Raw genomic sequence first — 23,649 nt, forward strand, 5'->3', positions numbered from 1 at the left:
TTCTAAGGTAAACTTTCCCTAAGTAACTTGCTTATGATAATATGATTTAACAAATAATGTTCTGATCACTTAATTTGGGTACTTTTGTGTTTTTGTTTGTTCTTTTCTTTTTTTTTTTTTTTTGTACCAGGGATTGAACTCAGGTCCTTGCGCTTGCAGGGCAGGTGGCAGAACCACTGAGCTAAATCCCTGGCCCCTGTGTTTTTGTTTGTTGAGGCAGGGTCTCTTCATGTAGCCCAGGCTGGTCTCAACTCGTGGGACAATCCTCCTACCTCAACCTCAAAAGTGTTGGGATTACAGGCCTGAGCCACCATACCTGGCATTTTAATTTGGGTATTTGAATTCTGATTTTAGGCAGACAGGACAAGAGGTGATTGAGATTTTCCCTAAAAAACTGAGGTGGAATGCAAGGCCTTTGCTTCTGAGCTATAGCCCCACCCATTTCTTTTTTTTGGTACTGGGGATCAAACTCAGGACCTTTCAATTTGTGAGGCTAGGCACCAGAACCACTGAGCTAAATCCCCACCCCTTTTTTGAGACAGGGTTTTTATGTCATTAGTTGCCCAGTTTGGGCAATTGAAATTTTTGATCCTCCTGCCTCAGCCTCCCAGAGTGCTGGGATTATAGGCATGCATTACCATGCTGGGATCCTTTCTGAATTTTTTTTTTTTGGTACTGGGGATCAAACTCAGGACCTTGTGCTTGCAAGGCAGGTGTGGTGCCACTGAACTACATCCTCAGCCCTCTCTGTATTTTAAAAAATGTGTATTTTTACCTTTTTTCCTCATTTTACACGATATATATACATTTTACATATATAGTTAGATTTTTTGGTACCCGGGATCCAACTCCGGTCCTTGCAGCAGGCACTGAAACCACTGAGCTAAATCCCTGGCCCCAACACGAGATATATATTTAAACAACTGGTCATAGAACATGAGAGGAAAGTATCTTGGACTTACTCTTTTTCCTTGAAGTCGTTTATCCCTACAGCAGGACTGGTTGCCCTAGGTGTCAAAGCTACATTGAAAAAATGACAACTCTTGTACAACCACCTATGAAAAATGTCACAAGGATACAGTGGCACACACCTGGATGCTAGCGACTCCAGAGGTTGAGGCAGGAGGGGTACAGATTCTAGGCCGATGGGGAGGGCAATTTAAAGAGCTCTTGTCTTAAATAGTAAGAAGCCCTGGGGATGGAGTTCAGTGGTAGAGCCCCCGGATTCAATCGTTGGTATCCCCCCAGTTTATTTTTTAATTCTTCAAATGGCTGAGTGTGTCCAGGGTGATGTGGATTTCGTTGTGGAGGTTGTCTTTGCCTTTGTTGAAACAGGAGAGCCATGTAAAGTCCCTGCCATGCAGGCTGCGACTTACAGGGACCATTGAAACTGTGGCCCCGAAGTCAGGCTGCTTTCTGGAGGGGAGCTGGTCACAGGCTCCAGTCCCCAGGGGGGAGGACAGTCTTCTACACCCTAGGCACTCCGATGGAGAAGTGGGTCTGCCTTTCCCAGCCACAGGAGGAGACTGAAACCTGTATGTTTTGTTGTTGTGTTTGTTTATACCAGGGATTGAACTCTCAACCTTGTGCTTTCCAGGCAGGCTTGGTGGTGCCACTGAGCTGAATCCCCCTATGTATCCCAGGCTGGCCTTGAACTTGTGGTCTTCCTGCCTCACTCAGCCTCCTGAGTTCTGGGATTACAGGATTGTGCCACCACGCCTGCTGGGGCTTATCTTTCTTTGAGAACATTTAGGAAACTTCACTTAGCACTGGGAGAATCAGAAGCAACCGTGCTTTTCCTACTATGCACTGATTTTTTTCTTCTTCTGATTTTAGGCCTCCTAAACTCTGCTAATAATGTACTTGTGTGTCATCTTTTTTCTTTAAAAAATGTTGCAGCACTTTTTCTTTATTATATTTAAATTTCTTTAGTAGTGTGTTTACAGTATGGAATGATTTTATTCATTTTTCTTGGTGGCTGTTCCAGCTGTGTCTAGCTGTCCCCCCCCAAAGCCTTATTCGGTCACAGGTGGGGCTCTTTCAGAGGAGGCTGCATCTAGAGTGTGATGCTGGGATTGATCCGTGGTGCAGTGCTAGCTCAAGGGCACTAGGATTAAGGGCGTGAGTGCTGCCCGCCCTAAACAGCCTGGATAAAATAGAAGGGGCAGAAGAGGTTTGTCTTCTCCCGCTGTTACCTTTGCTACCTTGTGGGCGCCATGAACTGTTTCTCCTCTTCGAAGCCGACCAGCCTTGGATCCAGCTGATTATGGACTGAGACCTCTACACACTGTGAGCCAAATAAACCTTTCCCTGTTTAACACTGCGTGTTGGGTATTTTGTCTCAGCCACGAGAAAAGTAACCAGGACAGTGGCAGTGAAGCCTGAACCCAGAGCCTCTGCATGGACCTACATCCCCAGCTGTTCCTTACCCATTTTGATTCTGAGACAGTCTCACTAAGTTGCTGCCTCAGCCTCCAGGAATGCTGGGTTTACAGGTGTACACCACAATGCTCAGTTTGAAGTATTCTTTAACAATATTTATATATGGAAATAAGATACTGTAAGTAAAAGCATTTAATCTGTATTTGCTTTTTTTTATATCCTAGCAGAAAGCAGAACCCAAGAAATTTACTTCTCTGTGTAGGGCTGGTTATATTCCCCTCCATGTGAAAATCCAAGAGTCAAGAAATGATTGACTCCAGGTAGTCCAGTAGCCAGGTGTGGTGGTGCACACCTGTAACACCAGCACTAGGGAGGCTGAGGCAGGAGGATCACAGGGACTGCTAGTGAGTTTGAGGCCGGCCTGGACTACATTTTGAGACCCTGTTTCAAAAAAACCAGCAAAACAAAACAAAAAGAAAGGAAGAAAGAAAGATCCACCACCTGCCTCAAAAGCCCAAGGTCCTGAGTTCAATCTCCGGTACCAAAAAGAAAGAAAAAAAAAAAGAACGAATGAACCCAGGGCCTCCTGCATGGTAAGTAGGTGCCCCGCCATTGATCTAGATCCCCAACCCAAGAATGTACCCAGAATTTTAGCAGAAACAGTAGGAAATTATTCTGGGAATAGTAAACTTGGCCATACCCACATCCACATGCAAGCTCAGGGTTTAAAAAGGGAAGCAGAAAGCTTTCTTGAATGTTCCCCCAAATGAACACACAGTGTAGCCAGTGAGATTTAGGAAGGTGAAGCTATATTTGGTAACTCCATTAAAATAACTACATTCTCAAGTTACTTACTGGGAAACCATGGTATTCTCAGTATTTTCAACTTGTCACAACCTGTGCTGCTGTTGGCCTTTCTCCTTCTCTTTCCTAAGCAATTACAATCATTCTCAGAATTAGCATTCAGCAGCAGGTATAATTTTTTTTTTAAAGAAGAAAACAAAGACTCAGAATCCAAGGACCTGGCTAATGCTCTTAATTACTCAGGGACTCTTGATCCTCCCCCTGGAGGTGAGCAGTACAGAACACCTGAGAAACAGACTAGATAGGGAACAGGCTTCTCAGGTACAGAAAACCAACTTTATCACTCCTCAGCTATGCACTACACTACTGAGTTTGGGTGATGACTCATGTTATTTATTTTGTGGTACTGGGGATTGAATCCAGGGCCTTCATATTAAGCTACACTGCCAGCCATTTTTAAAAAATTGAAGCCAAGCATGGTTTCGTATGCCTGTAATCCCAGCACTCAGGAGGCTGAGGCAGGAGGATCACTGTGAGTTCAAGGCCAGCTTGGACTACACAGCAAGACTCTTGTCTCCAAAAGGCAATAAAAATACAAAATAAAAGGCCAGGGATTTAACTCAGTGGCAGGCACCATGCCTGCCTCATAAGTGCAAGGTCCTGAGTTTGATCCCCAGTACCAAAAAAAAGAAAAAAGAAAAAAAATAAGGGGGCCGGGGATTTAGCTCAGTGGTTCCAGCGCCTGCCTCGAAAGCGCAAGGTCCTGAGTTCGATCCCCGGTACCAAAATAAAATAAACTAAGGGCTGGGGATTTAGCTCAGTGGTTTCACTGCCTGCCTTGCAAGTGCAAAGACTTGAGTTCGATCCCCAGTACCAAAAAAAAAAAAAAGAAGTTGAGACAGGGTCTCATTAAGTTGTTAAGTTGCTCAGGTTAGGCTTGAACATGCAATCCTCCTGACTCAGCCTCCCAGAATCCTGGGATCAAGTGTATACCAAAACTTCCAGCTAATGACTGGTGTAATAGTTTTCTTTTTTTCAGTCTAGGAAAGCGATAGTAAATATTTTTTATTATACGTTTGCGGCACATAATGATTGCATTTATCCTGGAGAATTGGTGCATGTACATAACACATCTTCCATTTTTTTTTTTTGGAGACAGGGTCTCACTATACAGTTCAGGCCCACTTTGAACTCACGGCAATCCTCCTGCCTCATACACATCTTAATTCTTTTTACATCCCTTTCCCAACCCTCCCTCTATGTCTTTTGATGGTAATTAATAACACCCAAGAAGGCCAGGGATTTAGCTCAGTGGTTTTGCTGCCTGCTGCGCAAGCGCAAGGACCCAAGTTTGATTCCCCCATACCAAAAAACAAAACAAAACAAAACAAAAAAAACCCAAGGGCATGGTGGCACATGCCTGTGATCTAAGCACTTAGGAGGCTGAGGCAGGAGAATTGCTGCAAGTTCAAGGACAGCTTGGGCTACACAGTGAGTTCAAGGTTAGCCTGAACCACATAGCAAGACCTTGTTACAAAACACACACACACACAAAAGAAATTAGTAACAGCCATACTTCTTCCAAAGGGTTTAAATTTCTAAGAGAAGTTGAAGGTGAGACAAAAAAGGCCTTTCCTGCTGGCGAAACACACTTATAATCCCAGCACTCTGGGAGGCTGAGGCTGGATGATTCCCAGACTGACCCTAGCCTGGGAAATTTAGACTATTTTAAAATAATAAAAAACAAAACAAAACAATAATAAAATAAAACAAGAAACAAAACAAAACAAGGGATGGAAAAAGGGCTGGTGGTGTAGCTCAGAGTAAAGGTCCTGGGTTCAATCCCCAGTACTGCAAGAACAGATATCCACAAAAAACAAAATAAAAAAAGGCCCTTTCCTGACATTGGAGCGCCAGGAAGGGGGACAAAAAAAATCAGTCAGGGACAGGGATTTAGCTCAGTGGCACGGTGCCTGCCTCGAAAGCACAAGGTCCTGAGTTCAAGTCCCGATACCCCCCCCCAAAAAAATCACAGTCAGTATTGGTTATATCCAAGTAGTAAGAATTACTGTTTACTGAAGACAGAGTGTTGAGACCCTGGGCTCAATCCTTGGTGTTACAAAAAAAATATTATTGAACACTACTGTGCTATGTAGGAGTGCCCACTTTATTTTTTTCTGGTGTGGGCTCAAACCCAGGGCAAGTTTTGTACCCCTAAGCTACTTTTTTTTTTTTTTTTTTTGAGACAGGGTCTTGCTATGTAGCTCAGGCTGGCCTCAAACTCATGACAATCCTCCTGCCTCAGCCTCCCAAGTGCTAAGATTACAGGTGTGCACCACCATGCCAGGCTTCAAAGCCAGTTTTTCATTCAAGCAAAACAAGTTGCTTAGGATGAGCCTGGACACGGGCACCTGGACACACCAGGACAGCTGCCCAGGCCAGGGATATCAGATAACATTCTAAGTCTGGCTGGGGATGTTGCTCAGTGGTGCCGGCCCCTGCCTGGCAAGCACAAGGTCATGAGTTTGATCCCCGGTACCAAAAAAAGGGAAACATTCTTAAGTCTGTGGTTAAGTCACAACGTGTGACAGCTCAAGAAGTTGTTAATGAAGTCCAGACAGGCTGAGCCCACCTGTTTTTATCTTAGTAGTTTTATCTGGCTATTATCTCATAAAGCACCTCAATTTATCACCTGGGGGAGCCTTCTATAGGGTTGTGATATTGCACAAATAATAAAACAACTATTTATTGAGCAAAGCACTATGCTATAAATTTTATGGTCCCGAGCTACATCTCCAGGCCTTCCCCCCCTTTCACATTTTGAGACAGGGACTCCACAGCAAGTCCGAAACCGCCTAGGCTGGGGTGGAATTTTCGATCCTCCTGCCTCTGCCTCTGAGTGCTGGGACCACATGTGTGTACCAACCACTACGCCTGCCTTGATAAGTTTTTCTAAGATAAATCTAGTTTCCTAATCACTACAGTTTCCATCTCAGTTACCCTAAGCACCCAACTAGCAGTGCTAACTGGCGTAGCCTCACCTTCCTCCCAAACCCATGGCTTCCAGGATGCTGAGGAGTCGTTTCAGATCTGAATTTACAGTTTTTGGTGGCTCCCTTTTAAATGCTTTCGTCGCTGAAACTACTAAATATGATATTATTGAATCATCTGCGGTTGTTTGTTTTCGTGAGACAGGGAAATCATCTGCATTTTGTAGACATTTTTCCTTCCACACGATTGCAGTGTTAATGTCAGGCCTCCTTTAGGCCACTCATCAAGGCAACGGGCTAAGAATCAATCTTCAACCTCCAAAGTTGGAAAGCACCCGGCGGTCCGGTTCCCCAACACCGCCCACTCCGCCTACACAGCGCGGGCCACACCGGTACCCACCGTCGCGCACACAGTACGCGGTCTCCGGGGGGGCCCAGCCTCAGGACGCGCAGCAGAACCCACGGGCGGTCCGAGACGCGAGGGGGAACACAAGCGAGCGTGGATCGGCAGCTTTAAGGCGCCGATACAGCCGCCCGCGGTCGGGGAACGCCAGTAATCCCAGAACTAGGGAGGCTGAGGCAGGAGGATCGCCAGCCTGGGCGAGCTAGTGAGTTAGCAAGACGGTCTCAAAATAAAAAAACACAAAAGAGCTGGAGATGCAGGTCTGCGCGAAGGCCTAGCCTAGTTTCCCAGCGTCACGCACACAAAGCGCCGAGCACGGAGGCAGGAGCGCTCCGGCCTTTCACGGAGCCCAGCCCGCTCCCGTAGGGGGCCCGGCTGCCTAGCTCGCCGTTGCCACGGACCCGGCAGAGAACCTGCGGCCGCGAGTAAGCGCGCTCCGCCCTGGGGGACATCAGTGAACCGCTCCCACTCTCGGCCGCGCCGCGGGGACCCCGGCCCCACAAAGGGTGCACCCCAAGCCGAGCCGGAGAAAAGGGGCAGCCGCCCCCACCCCCGAGGCCCCGCCCCGCTCCCCACCGCCTAGACGCGCGCCAAAGCTGAGGCACCGCCCCTCCCCCACGGCCGCGCAGAAGCGAGCCCCCGCACCTCCCCCGTTCCGGCGGGCTCGCGTCCACGAGGCCCCGCCTCCGCTCCCGCGACCGCCGTAAAGCCCCTTGGGGCTTGGAGTCCTGTGACTGGTTCTCTGTGCTGTGGCGGTTGGTCAAGGACTACAACTACCAGAACTCCCCGCGCCACCCACACCACGCCCCTAACCACGGGGGCCGGACGCCCCGGACTACACCTCCCGACAGCGCTCGCGGCGCTCCCGCCCTCCCTCCCGAGACACGAGCCGAACTGGGCGTCAGGTCGGGGAGCCGGTCGGGTTCCCGCTCGCCGCCGCCGCCGCCGCCGCCGCCGCCGCCGTCGTCTCCCGCAGAGCCGCTCCCGCCTCTTCGCCGCGCCAGCCGCGGGAGCTACATCGCTCACTCGGCTCGGCTGTAGAGCCGCCAGTCCCGGAGCACCGAGCGCCAACGCGACAAACCGAGTCCCTCGTCACCTTAAGCCGAGGCGACCCCTCCCGGGTCCGCCCTCGCCCCACACGGCCGCCGGAGCCTCCGGTCCAGAGCGGCCCCTCGCCCGCAGCCCGGCCCGGGACTCCCGTGGCCGCCGTCCCCCGCTCGGACCATGGACTCCGACTCCTGCGCCGCCGCCTTCCATCCGGAGGTGAGTGCGAGCTGCGCCCCGGTCGCCCGGCCTCGCCAACTGGACCCCCGCGTCCCCCGGGCGGCCGCCCCCTCCCCCGCTCCGCCTCGCCGCTCCCCGGGCCCAGCCCCCGCCCGGGCCCCGCCGAGTCCCCCGCCCGCCGGCCCTGCCGGATCTCTTCCCCGGGGCGCCGCGCCCACCCGCCCGCGGACGCCCCTCTCCCGCCCCGCGTCGCCCCGGGACTGGGGGCGTCCCCGCCCCCCGCGCCGGCTGCCGCCGCCTCCCCAGCCCCTGGCCCCGGACACGACCCGCCCGCCGCCCTCTCCTGCTCCCCTCTCGGGGTCCCCCGAGCCCTGGGCTTGGGCCCCCCGGACCCGTTCGGCGCCGCTCGGCCCGCCGCCCCCACCCCGGCTCCGGCTCCGGCTCCGGCTCCCGGCTCCGGGCTCCGGCTCCGGCGCGGGCCGCGCCCCGCCCCCTGGCTCCGCGCACGCCCGCCCGGCCCCCGCCCCCTCTGGCTCTCGGGGCCTTGTCCTTGGGGTCCCCCAGCCCCCGGGCAGCCAGTGTCGCCCCAGCCCCCGCGAGCGCGCCCGCAGAACCTCGCCTCCCACCCTCAGGCTTTACTCGCTCCGCCCCCGCTCCCTCCCCCTCCTTCCGGGGATCGGCCTCGGTCCCGGGCCCCCCCTTCCCCTGGCCGCCAGGGTCTGGGTGCGGGTCCGGCAGCTCGGGCAGGCGGGTGGGGGAGGGGAGCGGTCGGTGGCGGCGCCGGGTGCCATCGGGGTTCGCTGCCGCCCGTGGCTTTTGGTGGGGCCTCCCCAGCCCCGGTACCCCCAAATCCTGCCTGCGGCCCGCAGCCCCCACCCCGAGGTGGGCCCCGCACCTTCCGGGCCCGGGCAGGCGGCGCGGGGCGGGCTGCGGCGGAGGCTGCGGCCATCTGCCTCCCTGGGACGGTCCCCTCCCTCCCGGGCGCCGCCTCGACTGGCGTCGACTGTGCGCGGTCCCCGCGAAGTTAAAGTTGTCCCCGAGTTGAGGCCGGGGTGCGGCCCTTGCGTCCGCGCAGGAAGCGCTCGGAAAGGTGGCCGGTCGGGAGCAAGTTGAGAGTGTTTTAGAAAAATGTGGCGTTTTTGGAGGAAAATTTGGGGGGCCTCTGTACGCGCCCCGCTGCTCTCCCCGCTCCTCCACTGAGGGACCACCCCGAGCCTGTCGTCCCCTCTCTCCCTGGCCGGCCTGGGCGCTGCTGTACGGAACCGGGGAGCCTAGGTTGAGGCTGGGGCGGGGAGGGGGGGGGCGGCGGCGGGGATAAGGTGCCTAGGGCAAGCCGCAGTAAATAGTCGGGGATGGAGCGGGCCCGCAGCTGTCTTGCTCGGAGCCACGGAGGCGCCTTCTCCCGGGGAGAGAACCCCTTTCCTGGGCGTGTGTTCCCACTTCCAAGGGGCCAGGGACTCCTGATCAGGAACCCGGCACATCTGAAACGTGCACCTAAGGCGGCAGGAACTTTCCTAGTTCATTCTGGGCCTGGCACCCCAACTCGCGGGAATGGGGAGCCCACCTGAGCCCACAGACAGGGTCCTCACCAGCCCCGGCTGGGCAGCAGTTAGATCTGGAGAGCAAGGACCCATAGCGATTTTTGAAATCATTTAAAATACCACGGTTAACAGCTGTAGCTGAGGGTAGTTTCCAAGTGGAAAATCTGGCAAAAACGTAGTTATTAGAGTCCTGATATGCATTCAGGGTTCGGTAGATAAGGTCAGAAAATGCCTCATGAGTTCCAAGAGGTAGACAGACTTCTGTGCACCCTTTTATCTCCTCGCCAGTTTCCCAGTGTTCTTGGCACAAAATCCTAATACTTCTCTTGCAACTTTCTGAAAACTGTTATTTTTTGACTTGAACTTTGGTTATCGTGTTTCTAGGCTGTAAATGGAGCAGTCTGGGCTTTGAGTGGCTGATGGTAACAGCTCAGCTCCGGCGGTGTTTGTTGTCCCAGGCAGGAGCCTCCCTTCACACTGACCCCTTCTCTCCATCACAGGAGTACTCCCCCAGCTACAAGAGGCGCAGGACCGTGGAGGACTTCAACAAGTTCTGCACTTTCGTCTTGGCTTATGCTGGCTACATCCCATACCCGAAGGAGGTAATTCCGGGCCCTTGAGGACTCTGAGGGCTGGACTGATGACCTGGGGGCTAGCAGGAATCTGGTCCTCAGGAATGGAGGGCAGCTGAAGCTCTGATGGAAAGTGCAGGGTTGGGCCTGAGATTTAGCTCACTGGTGCAGCGCCTGCCTGACAAGCAAGGTCCTAAGTTGGATCCCCAGTAGGGGTGGTGGTGCGGGGTTGTGTACAATAATGGAGCAAGTTTTCAGAATTTATTTGCCAATGATGTGTTTGATATACAGCTGTTGTCCACAATGACCACTGTTTACTGGGTGTGTACTGTGGCTGGCACTGTTCTTGGTCTTCACAGCCATAGGAAGTAGCGCCTACGTGGGTTTTTTTCTTTTTGTCTTTTTGAGACAGGGTCTTTTTTTTTTTTTTTGTACTGGGGATTGAATTCAGGACCTCCAGATTGTCAGGCATGCTCGTTGCTACTGAGCTACATCCCTGGCATTGAGACAGGATCTTGCTGTATAGTTCAGCCTGGCCTTGAACTCTTTGTAGTCCACCCTGGCCTCGAACTTGCAGTGATCCTCCTGGCTCAGCCTCCTGAGTGCTGGGATCACAGGCATGTGCCACCATGCCCACAGCTGCTACTTTTCAAATCCCAATTTAAAGACGAGGACATCTGGGCACTGAAAGGGAGCTACCTAGGGCCAGGGATTTACCTCAGTGGTTCCGCCACCTGCCTCAAAAGCCCAAGGTCCCAAGTTCGTTCCCTGGTACAAATGAAAAAAGAAAGGGAGCTACCTTGCCCAGGGACTGGGGACCCCTGGTTGTCGAGAGCACCCCATCACTGCATCTTCAGGGATTTGTGCCCTGCACCCCATGTGAGTGGACAGTTTTCTTTTTCTGAGAAATGGTTAGGACTGTGGTCAGCTGCTGTGGGGCTCAAACTTTTCAGAGGCCTTGTTGCTATCATACTAAGCTACAAATAGAATCCAGTGCTTTTAGGAAGCAAAATCATGGCATTGGTTTCTTTCCACTTGTCATATAGGTAGATAATGTGCGCTTTGTGCCATGTAGAATGTTGCTACTGTTTGCAAATAACATGCTTGACTGACCCAAAGAACCAGAGTTTAGCTTGCTGCTTTGGGGCTGTAATTACCTACTTCGATTTTGCAGTATTTTGGGATATCTCCAAGTTTTTATTTTTTTAAATAGGAAATTCTCAACTTCACTTAATCCACAAACTTACCTTTAAAAAAGGGGGGGGGCAGGGATTTAGCTCAGTGGTTTAGCTGCCTGCCTCCTCACAAGCGCAAGGACCTGAGTTCAATCCCTGGTACCCAAAAAAAAAAAAAAGAAAAAATCACATTTGGGCCAGGGATTTAGCTCAGTGGTTTTGCTGCCTGCTTCGCAAGTGCAAGGACCTGAGTTTCATCCCCAGTACCAAAAAAAAAAAAAAAAAATATATATATATATATATATATATGCACACACACACACACATATATATCTTCTTTTTTTTTTGGTACCAGGGATCAAACTTGGCTCCTTGAGCTTGTGTAGCAGGCTTCAAAACCACTGAGCTAAATCCCCAGCCCCACATATATATCTTTAGGTCAGGTGTGGTAGTGCGCACGCCTGTAATCCTGGCACTCTAGAGGATGAGGCAGGAGGATTGTGGTGAGTTTGAGGCCAGCCTGGCCTACATAGAGTTCAGTGTCAGCCTGAACTACATAGCAAGAGCCTGTCTCCAAAAAACACACACGAAAAGTACATCTTTAGGGAGGACAGAGGAAAGGGGAGAAACTACAGTGAGGGGAAAAGAAGTGGCTACTTTTGTGGCTTGAGAGAGGGTCTTGCTGTGTAGCCCAGGCTGTCCTTGAACTTACAGCAATTCTCCTGCCTCAGCCTCCAGAGTGCTGGGATTACAGGTGTGCACCACCATGCCCAGCTGGGCTATTATTTTTCATATGTGGGAGCTGGGGGGCTGGGGATTTAGCTCAGTGGTTCCGCTGCCTGCCTTGCGAGTGCAAGGTCCCGAGTTTGATCCCTGGTACCAAAAAAAAAAAAAAATCCAAATATATGTGGGAGCTGGGGATGGAACTCGGGGCTCCCTGCGTGAGCTGAGAAGGTGTTACGCTACTACACCTCCTCCCCAGCCCCTTTCCTGGGTGCTGACAGCAGCCGCTGGGTCCTGGCTCTAGGCCAGAGCCAAGGGCTCCTCTGCTCCTGTGTGGCCTTAAATCTCTGGTCCTCGAGGGTGGTTCCTGCTGTTCTGGTCCTGGCGGGGTGGGCTGGGGAAGCTCTGCTGGGGGCTGGTTCTTGTCATGGCCTGGTTGGAGTAACCAGAACCTGTTCTCTGCCTGGTCCTTTCAGGAGCTCCCTCTGAGGAGCAGCCCCAGCCCTGCCAACAGCACCGCGGGCACTATTGATAGTGACGGCTGGGATGCAGGTTTCACCGACATCGCGTCCTCCGTGCCCCTGCCAGTGTCCGACCGCTGCTTTAGCCATCTGCAGCCCACCCTCCTGCAGCGGGCAAAGCCCAGCAACTTCCTGCTAGACAGAAAGAAGACAGATAAACTGAAGAAGAAGAAGAAGAGGAAGCGAAGGGACAGCGATGTCCCGGTGAAGGAGGCCTACCGAGGGGGCGTGCTGAAGCTGGAGGCTGCAGACCCATACTCTGAGACCCCCGAGAGCCCCGCCCTGCAGGGTCTGCCCCAAGCCCCCAGCGAGCCCTGCTCAGGCTGGGACTCCGACACTCCCTCGAGTGGCTCTTGTGCCACCACTGTGTCACCCGATCAGGTCAAAGAAATAAAACCTGAAGGCAAACGGACTATTGTCCGGCAGGGGAAGCAGGTGGTGTTCCGGGACGAGGACAGCACTGGCAACGATGAGGACATTATGGTGGACTCAGGTCAGGGTCCCTGCGGGGTGCAGATGCCGCTGCCGGTGGATGGGAGGGGGTTGTTGAGGGTCCTGTCTTGGGATCAGCGGCCAGGCCCTGCCTGGGGGAGGGAAAGGTGCATGAGCTGGTGCCAGGGACTTGATTAGGAAGGGGTTCATCCCTGTAGGGACAGCTGGGTTCTGCAGCGCACAGGCTGTAAGGGTGTGAGGGTGCGTGTAAGTGGCCACAGGTGGGTGGTACCTGGTCACCCCACATTGTAGCCTCCTTCGCGGTACACTCGACTTTCAGAGTTGCTGAGTTACCTGGGCTGGGTCAGCTCCAGGAGTGCTGGCTTCCCCTCCTCACATGTGTTCCTTTTCTTGTAGATGACGATTCCTGGGACCTAGTCACCTGCTTCTGCATGAAGCCATTTGCGGGCCGTCCCATGATAGAGTGTAACGAGTGCCACACCTGGATTCACCTGTCCTGTGCGAAGATCCGGAAGTCCAACGTTCCGGAAGTGTTCGTCTGCCAAAAGTGCCGGGACTCCAAGTTTGACATCCGCCGTTCCAACCGCTCCCGAATGGGCTCCCGCAAGCTGTTTCTGGACTGACTGTTGCTGGCAGGAGACTCTGGGCAAGGGAGGGCAAGGGAACAGAAGGGACGGCGCTCTGTGGCCCTCCCTCAGCTGAGCACAGAACTCTTAGCTCGGTGTGGGCAGATCTCTCATTCAGGTGCCTAAGCAAAGGACAGGCTGTCCCAGGTAGAAACTGTACATAGCCAGGGAGCAGAACGCCTTCGTCAGCCCCGGCCGCTGCCAGAGCTGTGTTCCTGGCGGCGGCAGTGGATGAACACCTAAGTGCAGTGGCTTTGTTCAGCTGACAGCGAGGGTACACGGTCCCCGTGAAGTTGTACTGTCGTTGTTCGCCGTTCCCACTCTTCCGAGCCAGTGCTAGCTGTTATCCTGCTTCCGCAGTGCTGGGGAGAGGAGCTACCCGGTCTCCCCAGCCTGCAGACGAACAGCCATATGTGTCTGTTTCTTCTTCGTGTCAGTCTCACCTAAGTGTCTGCACAGTGGATGTCCGAATCACCCCTTCTCTGTGGTCCATGCTCCGCCTGCCTCGGCCGCACCCGAGGGTCCCAGGAGCTGCTGTGGAGTTGGGGGTGGCGGGTGAGCTGGTAGTTCTTTGGTTTCCCTGTTTGCTGAAAGGGACAGGATGTGGCCACCTCTCTGGGAATGGGGTTGGTTGGGGGTCAAGGTGGCCCATGTTCATAACTCAGTTTCCGGTTTTGCACGACATACAAACCTGTCTTTTTGCACGACACAGCCAAAAGTATTGGCCGATCTCTTGCTGGGCGCCCTTTCCCTAGTTGGTGTACGGGTGGGCAGGGGCCCGGGCAGCTGTTGGGAGAGCGGGAGTGCTCAGTTCTCGTCTCTTCCCTCACCTGTTCCAGTAGCACAGGAAGTTAGGCAGTTCTTGGGACTCGGATGGTGGATGGTGTCCCGCAGTAACGGGGCGGGGCAGGAGAACCTTCCTGGTCTGGCCTGCTACTGCACGGCCAGGGTTAGGGCTCTGGCCCTGCTTCTGATATGAACTGCTGTGAGTAGGTGGGGGGTTCTCTGGAGGCGGCCCCAGGCCAGCTGTGGAGGACCCAGGGCCTCAGCTCGGCTGGGTGGGGCTGGAGGCAAAGGGGAGGCCGGTTTTCCGCAGATTGGCACCGGTCCTCAGCAGTTCAGATTCACTCTCAAGCCTGTTTGATAGTCATGGGTGTGTATGCATAGCGCTGTTTCTTCAGGCGCAGAAAGTGTTGTGTTTGCAGCAGCGTGGGTCTGCCCGCCATGGGCCCCTGGGTTCTCTTCCACTTCCCCTGCAGCAGGGCCTGTTTCTTGGCCTGGTTTCTTGCACGTTTGTCCAGTCACCTGTCTTAGCTTTTAAAAATCCTGTTGCTTCTATTAAAGTGTGAAAGTAGAGAGAAAAGGCTTGTGAAACTCAGTTATTGTGAAGATCCTGAAGGAGAATTCTGTAGAGAGACAGCTGGCTTAGACACAGCTCCGGCCTCTGCCTGGGGCGAACCTCTGGGCAGGTTGGGGAGGAGTTTGCCAAATATCTGCCCATGACAATGCCCGTCCTCCAGTCCGCACTGTTAGAAAAACCAAAGTTGCAAAGTGTGTTGCTTCCTTTTTATAGCTCCACGAGATTTTAAATGTGCGTTTGGGAGCCCGCGTGATTTTAGAGCGGAACTGCCAGCTCTGGTGATGGTTATGTGCTCTGGAGCGCATTCCATACTCATCTCAGTCTGTCCCGATTTGGTTTTGTCCTCTTCACACATCTGTCCCTGTGTCTGGTGCTGGGCACCTTGGTTTTGGGGTGGGTTGAGCTGGGTCACTTCGGTCAGCTTCTTTATGCAAATTAGGCATGACCCAGAGTCTGGGGGCTCCAGGTTGGTGGCGGACGGAGGGTGGCTGTTATCCCTGAGGTTGGCCCCTCTTCCGGGCTTCAGCCAGGCCAGACACTCGCCATCGTTTACGTGGTTCTGTGTAATTACAAAGTTTATGCGTATAAGCGAGCTGTTTCTGTGAAACTGTACATTTTGTAAATAAAAATACTGCTACTTTGAGGGTCCGGTCTGCCCTCAGGCGTGTGTGCTCTCCTTTCCCACGCCAGGGCCACGGGAAGGAAGACTGTGGAGCAGAAGCCGGTGGACAGGTGGGGAAGACCTCGCCCCGTGCACCTTGCTCGGAAGCGGAAGCGGAAGCCCCTGGAGGGCTCCTGCCCGGGAAAGCTGTGGGCTCTGAGGAGCCAGGCCCAAGCTTCCCTTTCTGCCCTTGTGGGGCCCTAAGGCCGAGGGACAGCTTTAGGCGGGTGCTGTGTGGTCCGGCCTGGCCTCGAACTTGGGGTGCAGCAGGGAGGTATGCGAGCTCAGTCCTGTGCCTCGGCCTTCGGCGTCCCTGGGCTACAGGTGTGCGGGTGTCACCCACGTGCTGAGGTCACCGGTGTCTTCCGCCGGCCCGGCGCCGGGACTCCCTCCGTGACGTCAGGGGGAGCCCACACCTACTCAGCAGCTGCGGAAAGGGCAGGTGTGCGCCTTGGGCGGGCCAGAACCGGGAAGCCAGGGGCCGATTCTGCGCGAGTTGGGGCCGGGACCCCACTGACCCGGCCGCCTGTCACTGGCCTGACGCCTGTCCCGAGCCCAGCAAGTCCCCCTCCTGCTCTGGCCCGGGCAGGCCCCGCCCCCGCCCTTGCCCGCAGGCCCCGCGCCGCCATCTTTGTTAGGGGCAGGCCCAAGATGCCGAAGTCGTGCGCGGCCCGGCAGTGCTGCAACCGCTACAGCAGCCGCAGGAAGCAGCTCACCTTCCACCGGTGAGGGGGCGCGCTGGCCCGGGCGCGGGGAGGGCGGCGGCGGGCGCGCGGCCCCGGCCGGAGCGGTCAGTGCCCCGCAGGGAACCCGGCCGCGGCGGGCGCGGGAGGCCGGCGACACTGGCTCTGCCCTGCGGTCCCGCACCCGCCGCCCGGCCCTGCCCGGGGCGCAACCTCCCGAGGCGCCGGGCAGCCGAGCTGGGGCTCCCTGCAGGTCGCAGCGCCCCAGGGCAGGCAGCCAGCGCCTCGTCCTCCCCGGGCTCTTTTTAATGCTTCTTCCGAAGTCAAACACCCACGCAGAAAAGTGCACGCATCGGTACGCAGCCCAGCGCTTCACGCTGCATAAGAACATCTGCACCCCCCCCCCCCCCCAGGAGACCCCAGCCCGGACCCCTCGTCCTTCCTCTCCCACTGCCCGCAGGGATCCAGCTCGCTTTCTGTAAGAGCGGATTGCTTGAGCCTGCTCGGTGCTGGAGTCAGCGCGTGCTTTCTGTCCTGGCTCCCCATTGCGTTTGTGAGAGGCCTTTCTTGCAACGTGTGGTAGCTGGCATTCCTTTTCAGGGCTGCAGTCTTCCATGAATGCATTTACGGGAATTTATCTGGTCTACAGTCGAGGGGAACATTGGTAGCAACGGCGAGGCAAACACTGCTGAGGATAGTTTGTAAGAACCTCTCTCCCAGAGCGTGCATCTCTGCTGTTAGCTTGTGCCTGGGTGGGAGGGACCACCTCGATCTGTCCCCAGTGACCCTTACGATGAAAGTCCAGTAGTCTGACCTCATCTGGTTCTTTTCCCGTGCTGGACATCAAACCCACAGGTGCTCTGCGGCTGAGCTACCTGCCAGGCCCTTTTTACTGTATTTTTAAAATTTTAAGGGCAGGGGATTTAGCTCAGTGGTTCCGCCACCTGCCTTGAAAGCGGAAGGACCGGAGTTCGGTCCCCGGTACCAAAAAAAAAAAAATTTTGAGACAGGGTCTCTCTGAGTTGCCCAGGCAGGACTTGACCTTGTGATCCTCCTGCTTTAGCCTCCCAAAGCGCTGGATTACAGCTGTGCACCACCGCGCTCAGCATTTGAGGCGGCTGGTCTCTTGTCCTGTGTGGCTCCGAGGACACATCTTGGTCCCCTTTGTCCTAGCTGTGCCTTCTCCGCCTCCTTTTGCTGGATTCTCCCTTTTCCGTCTCACCTTTTTTCACCCTTGGTTCTAGGGATTGAACTCAGGGCCTTCACACTAAGCTCCATCCCCAGCTGTTTTGAAATTTTTCATTTTGAGACAGGGTCTCTCTGAGTCACTAAGCTGCCTGGGCTGGGCTTGAGCTTGCCACCCTCCTGCCTCAGCCTCCCAGAGCGTAGTGTTGGGGTGCTGGTGTGTGAGGCACAGCTCAGTGCGTCCCCCCCAGGGTCATAGGTTCACAGACACTGGGCCTGCTGCCACCTCAGCACAGGGACAATCGAAAGTGTTTTGAATTTCATTCCTAAAACACGAAACAAACTCCAGATCGCCCAAACAGGAAACTATAAACCCCCTTCCTCCTGGACAGGAAACTCCTTTCTTTTGTTTTGTTTTGGAGACAGGGTCTTGCTATGTAGTTCAGGGTGACCTTGAACTCACTACGTAGCCCAGGGTGGTCAACTCAAGGCGATCCTCCTGCCTCAGCCTCCTGAGTGCTAGGACTACAGGTTTGGGCTGTCGAGCTGGCAGGAAACGGCTTCCTTCTGTTTTGGAGGCAGAGCCCCCAGGTGAACCTCCCTGCCTGGCTTCCGGATGGGCCTGAGGCCCTGAGTCTGGTGTTTGGTCTGGCACTTGCTCAGAATGAGGCCCCTTGGACAGACATCTGAACCCCCCATCTCGCTCCTGGTGTCTCTTCCACAGCACCCGGCTGGCTCGCCTGCTTCCTGCAGTGTCTGCTGGAGAGGCGCCACCCCCCTTTTTTTTTTTTTTAGGAAAACCTCTATGGGCACACTTCAGGCATACGTAAGGATAGCTCGTAGGAAATCCGCTCTGTACGAGACACATCCCGCCTCTTTCTTTCCCATTCCTCCTCCCCATGTACAAAAGCATTGTTTCCATTTTTTTCCTTCTGTTTTCACTTTTTTCTCATCCCTTCCTTCCTTTCCCCCAACCCCCTCCCTTGTCCCCTTTCTCATTTGAACACTTTCTTCCCTCAAATGTCACCTCTTAGCTTGGCACAGTGGTGCATATCTGTAGTCCCAGTTACCCACGAGGCTGAGGCAGGAGGACTGCAAGTTCAAGTCCTGCCTGGGCAACGTGGTGAGTTTGTCCCCAAACAATAAAAAGCCTGAGAGTGTGTCTGAGTGCTAGAGCACTGGCCCAGCATGCTCCACCCCAGCACCGCAGAGGAAGTTGTCTCTGTGGGTGACTGTCCCCGACAGCCTGGTGCTCCCTGCTGTGTGCCCTCAGCAGTCACTGCCCCAGTCTCCGCCTGCTTGCTCTGTCCTGGTCCCTCCTCTCCAGAGTGGCCTTGAGTCACTCCCAGGTCCCTTGCCTGAGATCAGGGCCTGGCCCACAGCTCCTGCCTGAGTGGGAGGCGGCTCCAGGCATGCATGTGCTGCTTGGGAAACAGCTCACTTGATTCCTACTCAGGGTGCCATTAAAAGAAAAAAAGCTGGCTGTGGTGGTGCACACCTCTAATTTCAGTACTTGGGAGGCTGAGGCAGGTGGATCCCCTGGAATTCGAGGCCAGTCTGGGCTACATAGTGAGTTCAAGGCCTGAACTGCATAGCTAGAACCTAAGAAAAAAAAAAGGATGCCTGTAACAGCCATGACACAAGCTTCCAGAAATGAGATGTCTGCTCCCAAAGTGAGATTCTGGATTTCCAAAGCTGTCCAGTGCAGTCCCCCACGGCTGAGGCGGGGTGACCTTGCTCCTTCTGTGTCCAGGTTCCCATTCAGCCGGCCCGAGCTGCTGAAGGAATGGGTGCTCAACATCGGCCGGGCTGACTTCAAGCCCAAGCAGCACACGGTCATCTGCTCCGAGCACTTCCGGCCCGAGTGCTTCAGTGCCTTTGGGAACCGCAAAAACCTGAAGCACAATGCTGTGCCCACCGTGTTTGCCTTCCGGGAGCCGGCACAGGTAGGGACCATGGCAGGAGCTGGGCGGGCAGAGGCCCAGGAGAGCAGGGCAAAGAGCAAGGCGGCCGCAGAGGCCTTCAGCCCTGCTGACCCCGTCCTGTGCTTTAGGAGAACTTTGGAATCTATGTGGTTTTCTTTTTTCCAAAAAAAGGAAGCTGAACAAGGAGGTTTATTTGAACCCAGGAGTTTGAGGCCAGCCTGGCCACGGAGCAGACTTCATCTTTTTTTTTTTTTTTGGTACCAGGGATCGAACTCAGGACCTCTCGCTTGCCCGACAGGCGCTGTGCCGCTGAGCAAAATCCCTGGCCCCTATTTTGTTTTTTGAGATGAGGGGTCTCACTGTGTAGCACAGGCTGGCCTTGAACTCACAGCAGTCCTCCTGCCTCAGCCTCCCCAGTCCCGGATTCACAGGCATGCACCACTGCATCTGGGAGACCTTGTCTTAAAAAATCAAATCATGCTGTTGTGTGCAGCAGGGTGCTGTTGAGGCAGCTGAGGGGTCCGTGCTTGGAGTGGGGGGCTGTTCCGGGGTCCTGCTGGCTGAAGCTGCTTGGTGGAGACACCTGCTGGAGGCTCAGGCTCCCACCTGCATCCAGACCCAGTGCTCTGTATGTTTCCGGTCAGGCCCCTCTGGGTGCCGTGCATGCCCCGCTGGGCCTGTGTGGCGTGGGCAGAGATGGAGGGGCCCTGGGCACAGTGGGCAGAGGCTGCGAATGGTAAGAGCAGGGCAGGGTGGGAGCAGTGCCGTGTAGCTGTGTGGATGGCGAGCAGGGTCAGGCGACTTAGCTCAAGTGCCCAACTGCAGCTGAAAAGCACTTCTCTCGGGGCCCGGGACTGGAAGTCAGAGCTCAGGTCCCAGCACAGGTGGCTGCTAGTGTCGCCCTGCATGGTGTGCGGTGGCAGACAGCAGAGATGCAAGACGCCACCAGGGGGCCCTGGCACTGGGCCTCAGCTCGTGACCCTGGGGCAGCGGAGGGGTGAGGTGGCTCTGGAAGGCTCAGGGCAGCTGCAGGTGGAGTGGCTGGGCGCAGGCTGGAGGGCAGAGGGCTGCTCTTACAGATCTGCTGGGCTGAGAGGCGGCGGGGCCCGAGATGGTTTTGGGCAGCCAGATCGTGATGGGGGTGTGGAGATGTGGGGGAACTCAGGGGGGCTGGCCACTGAAGCCACGCGGTGTCAGTCCAAAGTGGACAGCCCATGAGCCATGGGACAGACGCAAGGCCAGCGGGCACCGGTGTTTGATTTTCTTGCGACTGAGAGGAGGGAAGCTGAGTGCAGAAGAAACCATGCTCGGAATGTGAGGCCGTGGCCAGGCGTGGTGGTGCACACTTGCAATCCCAGCGCAAGGGAGGCTGAGGCAGGAGGATCGCCTTGAGTTCGCGGCTGGCCTGAACTACATAATGAAACCTTGCCTCAAAAAACCAAGAAAAACAAAAGTGAGAAGAACTTCCTGCCCGGGACCTGCATGGTGGTCCCGGCCTCTGCCATGTATCCACCCGCTGCCCCTCATGTTGCAGTCTCTGTCCCTTCTGTCCCAAGCCCCCAGCCGAGTCCCTGTCTGCCGGCCCCGCACAGTTCTCTTGCCTGCCCTGTCTTTCTAGTGCTGACCTAGCACTGGCTGCCTTCAGCTGCCCTTGGGGCGGGTGCTCTGTCCCTGTGGGTGGCTCGTGGCTCTGTGACAGCAGGGCCCCTCAAGTGTGCGTGCCAGTGGATGGTGGTCATTTAGGCCCCGTCACACAGGTATGGAGTTTGGTGGCCCAGGCTGACACCTGCCCACTGCGGTCCCCGGCATCTCCATGCCAGGGGGTGGGAGAAGCTGGCAACAGGGCCCTGTGGCCACTGCTCCATCCCTGGCCTTCACCACTTTGTGGTGCCCCGCAGGGTGGGGTGACAGAGACCTGCTCATGAGCTCGGACCCATGGCTTGGGGATGTCTTGGAGAGGGGACACCAGGTGGACAGTGAGGCAGCTGGGCTGGGCCCCACCACCCGAGCTGTCTGTCTTGCAGCTGGTGCGGGAGGACACGGAGCCTGCGGGCAGCAGAGAGGCCGACTCTCAGGAGGAGGTGAGCCTGCACTGGGCGTCCCACTTCTGTGTGCTTCGGGGCTGGGCCAGGGGCAGTGAGGCCGCCTGCCAGGGTCCCGTCCTGCACCGGGGACCTCAGGGATCTCTTCTCAAGGCTCTCTCTGTCCTGGACATGGGAGGCCGACGAGGCGGCCGGCCCTGGCTCAGCTCTCATGAGGGATTACTCGGGGATGGACCGTGGCAGCTGTGGGAGACTCTGGTCTGCTGACTCTGCCTGCTGTCCCCAGGTCTGCCCCTCGGTGGGGGTTGGGGAGCCCAGCCCTGCCCAGGGCACGGACGCCAACCTTGAGGAGCAGCAGCTGCTGCCCAGTGCCAAGGGCCTGGTGTCACAGGTACAGCGAGGGGTGTGTGGGGCTCTGCTGGCTGCAAGATGGAGCTGCCAGGCCCCAGAGCGCACCCCAGCGCCAGGAGCAGGGGGCCCGTGATGTTCCCTCGGGGACCCAGCCTGTGTAGCCTGGGGACAGTAGCACAAGGTGGTCTTTCTGCACAGGGCTGCTGCCAGGCTAATTTGCTGGTGGCCTCCCTGCCCACCTCCCCGCTAGGACACTTCCTGCTGGGGACACAGGGCTGCCCAGGCTTCTCCTGCTCCCTCTGTCCCCAGGCTGTGCCACTGAGGCTGGAAACCTCTGAAGCCCCCGGCGCACCTGCCAGCTGCTCGGGGCCAAGCAGACTCCACCCCAGGCAGGCGTGGGATCACAGCTACGCCCTGTTGGACTTGGACACCCTGAAAAAGAAGCTGTTCCTCACTCTGAGGGAGAACGAGAAGCTCCGCAAGCGTCTGAAGGCCCAGAGGCTGGTAATGCGCAGGATGTGCAGCCGCCTCCGAGCCCGAGGGGCCGGGCCTAGGCTGCAGAGCTGAGCCCCAGGGGCTCCGGCTGTGGACACGGCTCCGCACTGGCACTGAGCTGTGGGCAGAGGCGACAGCCAGGCCACCTGATGAGCAGCACGCGCACCTGAGGCCTCAGGAGGGACAGCAGGGCTGCACTTGGGCTGCACACCAGGGCCAGGACCCGAGGGAGGCTGCCCCTCAGTGCTGCCAGCGTCCTGGGCGGCCCAGTGTGGAGCTGCCTGCCTCCGGGCCAGAGCCTCCCCAAGCACAGGCCGAGGCACGGCTCTTGCCCCCAGGGGACGTCCTGGTCCTGGGCGGCCATGGAATGCCGCGACTTTCTACACTGCAGGTCTCTCCTTCCTTTAGCTTTCTGTCTTGTGTTTCCTGCTGCTAAGTCCGTGACTTCCTGTTTTCTTCTAGAGCACAGGCCAGGATGACTGACTGGCTACAGGAAAATTGTGACTAAGCAAGAAAAACCAAGAATCCTGGCCTCCCTGCTGTCCCAACTTGAGGCCTGTTTCTCGGGCGGACCCCGGGTGCGGTGAAGTGGCAGTTCCGGGTCTGGGTCCAGAAGGGAAGATGGGGTCTGCCCCAGTGGACACGCGGGTAATGAGATGCGCACCGCACCGGGCTTTCAGCCGTTTATTGCAAAGGCGCCAGGGCAGCGCAGGCCATGCGAGCCCGGCCACCCAGTGGGGCTCATGCAGCACCGCCGTGTGGCGCTGGCAGAGAAACTTCCTCTTTTTAATTTAAAAACGGAGATAAATAGGACAGAACTGGTTAGCCTGGGCCACTTTAAAAAACGGGAGGAAGAGGGCTGTTTGTGGTGGCGAGTGCTGCCAGCCGGTGCCGGGCCCAGATCCACACTTGGGCTTGGCAGGCTCGGCAGGCCCTGCTGGCTCTGCCCTTTCCTGGGAGGCCCCATGCTGAGCACACAGCTCTGCAGCTCCATAGGCGCCTAGGCCAGGGAATGATTCAAAAGGCCCCGAGGCAAGAAGAACAGACTCCTCTCCAGCCGGTGCCCTCAGGCTGCCCAGCACGCTCAGCAGAGGAAGGGCTGCTCAGCAGAGGAAGGGCTCGGTGCGAATCCACTCCCAGGTGCCCAGGTCTGGGGGTCTGGGCTGCGAACCGCATCCTCACTGTGCTCCCTGCACTCCGTGTCGACTTGCGAGACCAGGACGCCCTGACAGCTCTGTGTGGCGACCCTCCAGGGACGTGACCCCGGGGGCCCGCGCCTGGCCCAGTCCTCCCTGCAGCACCCACGTGTGGTGTCTGCATATCCCTGCACAGAATTCATACGGTACCATCTTCTAGTGGAATAAAATAAAATAGAACATCTGATCTCTGGGGTTTTCCCGCTTCCAAATTTGTAGACTCCCAGGAAAAGGTTTCTCGAAGTCTCTTCCAAACCAGGTCCTCAAGCAGCTTATCCATCCGTGTCGATCCTGTGAGCTGTAACGGAAACAGCAACGCAGGCTGTCACAGGCGGCA

At 56.0% G+C, this 23,649-nt stretch overlaps 3 protein-coding genes across 6 annotated transcripts in view; 2 read left to right on the top strand and 1 right to left on the bottom strand.

Annotated features, from left to right (window-relative positions):
- Positions 1–7,432: 7,432 nt before the first annotated feature.
- On the top strand, positions 7,433–15,417 carry Phf13 (PHD finger protein 13). The gene is made up of 4 exons (XM_004863704.4): positions 7,433–7,842; positions 9,845–9,946; positions 12,291–12,828; positions 13,185–15,417. The coding sequence occupies exons 1-4, from the start codon at positions 7,804–7,806 to the stop codon at positions 13,409–13,411; spliced, it is 906 nt and encodes a 301-aa protein (XP_004863761.1). The 5' UTR covers positions 7,433–7,803; the 3' UTR covers positions 13,412–15,417.
- A 129-nt stretch (positions 15,418–15,546) lies between these two features.
- On the top strand, positions 15,547–23,499 carry Thap3 (THAP domain containing 3). Of its 3 annotated transcripts, XM_004863700.4 has the most exons (5): positions 15,547–16,160; positions 19,057–19,249; positions 21,253–21,309; positions 21,557–21,661; positions 21,931–23,499. In XM_004863700.4, the coding sequence occupies exons 1-5, from the start codon at positions 15,712–15,714 to the stop codon at positions 22,186–22,188; spliced, it is 1,062 nt and encodes a 353-aa protein (XP_004863757.2). In that variant the 5' UTR covers positions 15,547–15,711; the 3' UTR covers positions 22,189–23,499. The 3 variants fall into 3 exon arrangements, with proteins under 3 accessions (XP_004863757.2, XP_012920568.2, XP_012920569.2); XM_013065114.3 differs by lacking the exon at positions 21,557–21,661; XM_013065115.3 differs by lacking the exons at positions 21,253–21,309; positions 21,557–21,661.
- The window catches only part of Dnajc11 (DnaJ heat shock protein family (Hsp40) member C11), a 49,093-nt gene continuing 48,230 nt past the window's right edge, over positions 22,787–23,649 (bottom strand). For both annotated transcript variants that reach the window (XM_087214421.1, XM_004863702.4), the window contains one exon: positions 22,787–23,610. In XM_087214421.1, coding sequence (XP_087070547.1) covers positions 23,452–23,610 — 159 coding nt within the window. In that variant the 3' untranslated portion in view covers positions 22,787–23,451. The remainder of the gene's footprint in view (positions 23,611–23,649) is intronic.

Source organism: Heterocephalus glaber, unplaced genomic scaffold (assembly GCF_053883595.1).
Source record: "Heterocephalus glaber isolate CG9 unplaced genomic scaffold, H.glaber_assembly_v1.0 deba00001447, whole genome shotgun sequence".
NCBI lineage: Eukaryota > Metazoa > Chordata > Mammalia > Rodentia > Bathyergidae > Heterocephalus > Heterocephalus glaber.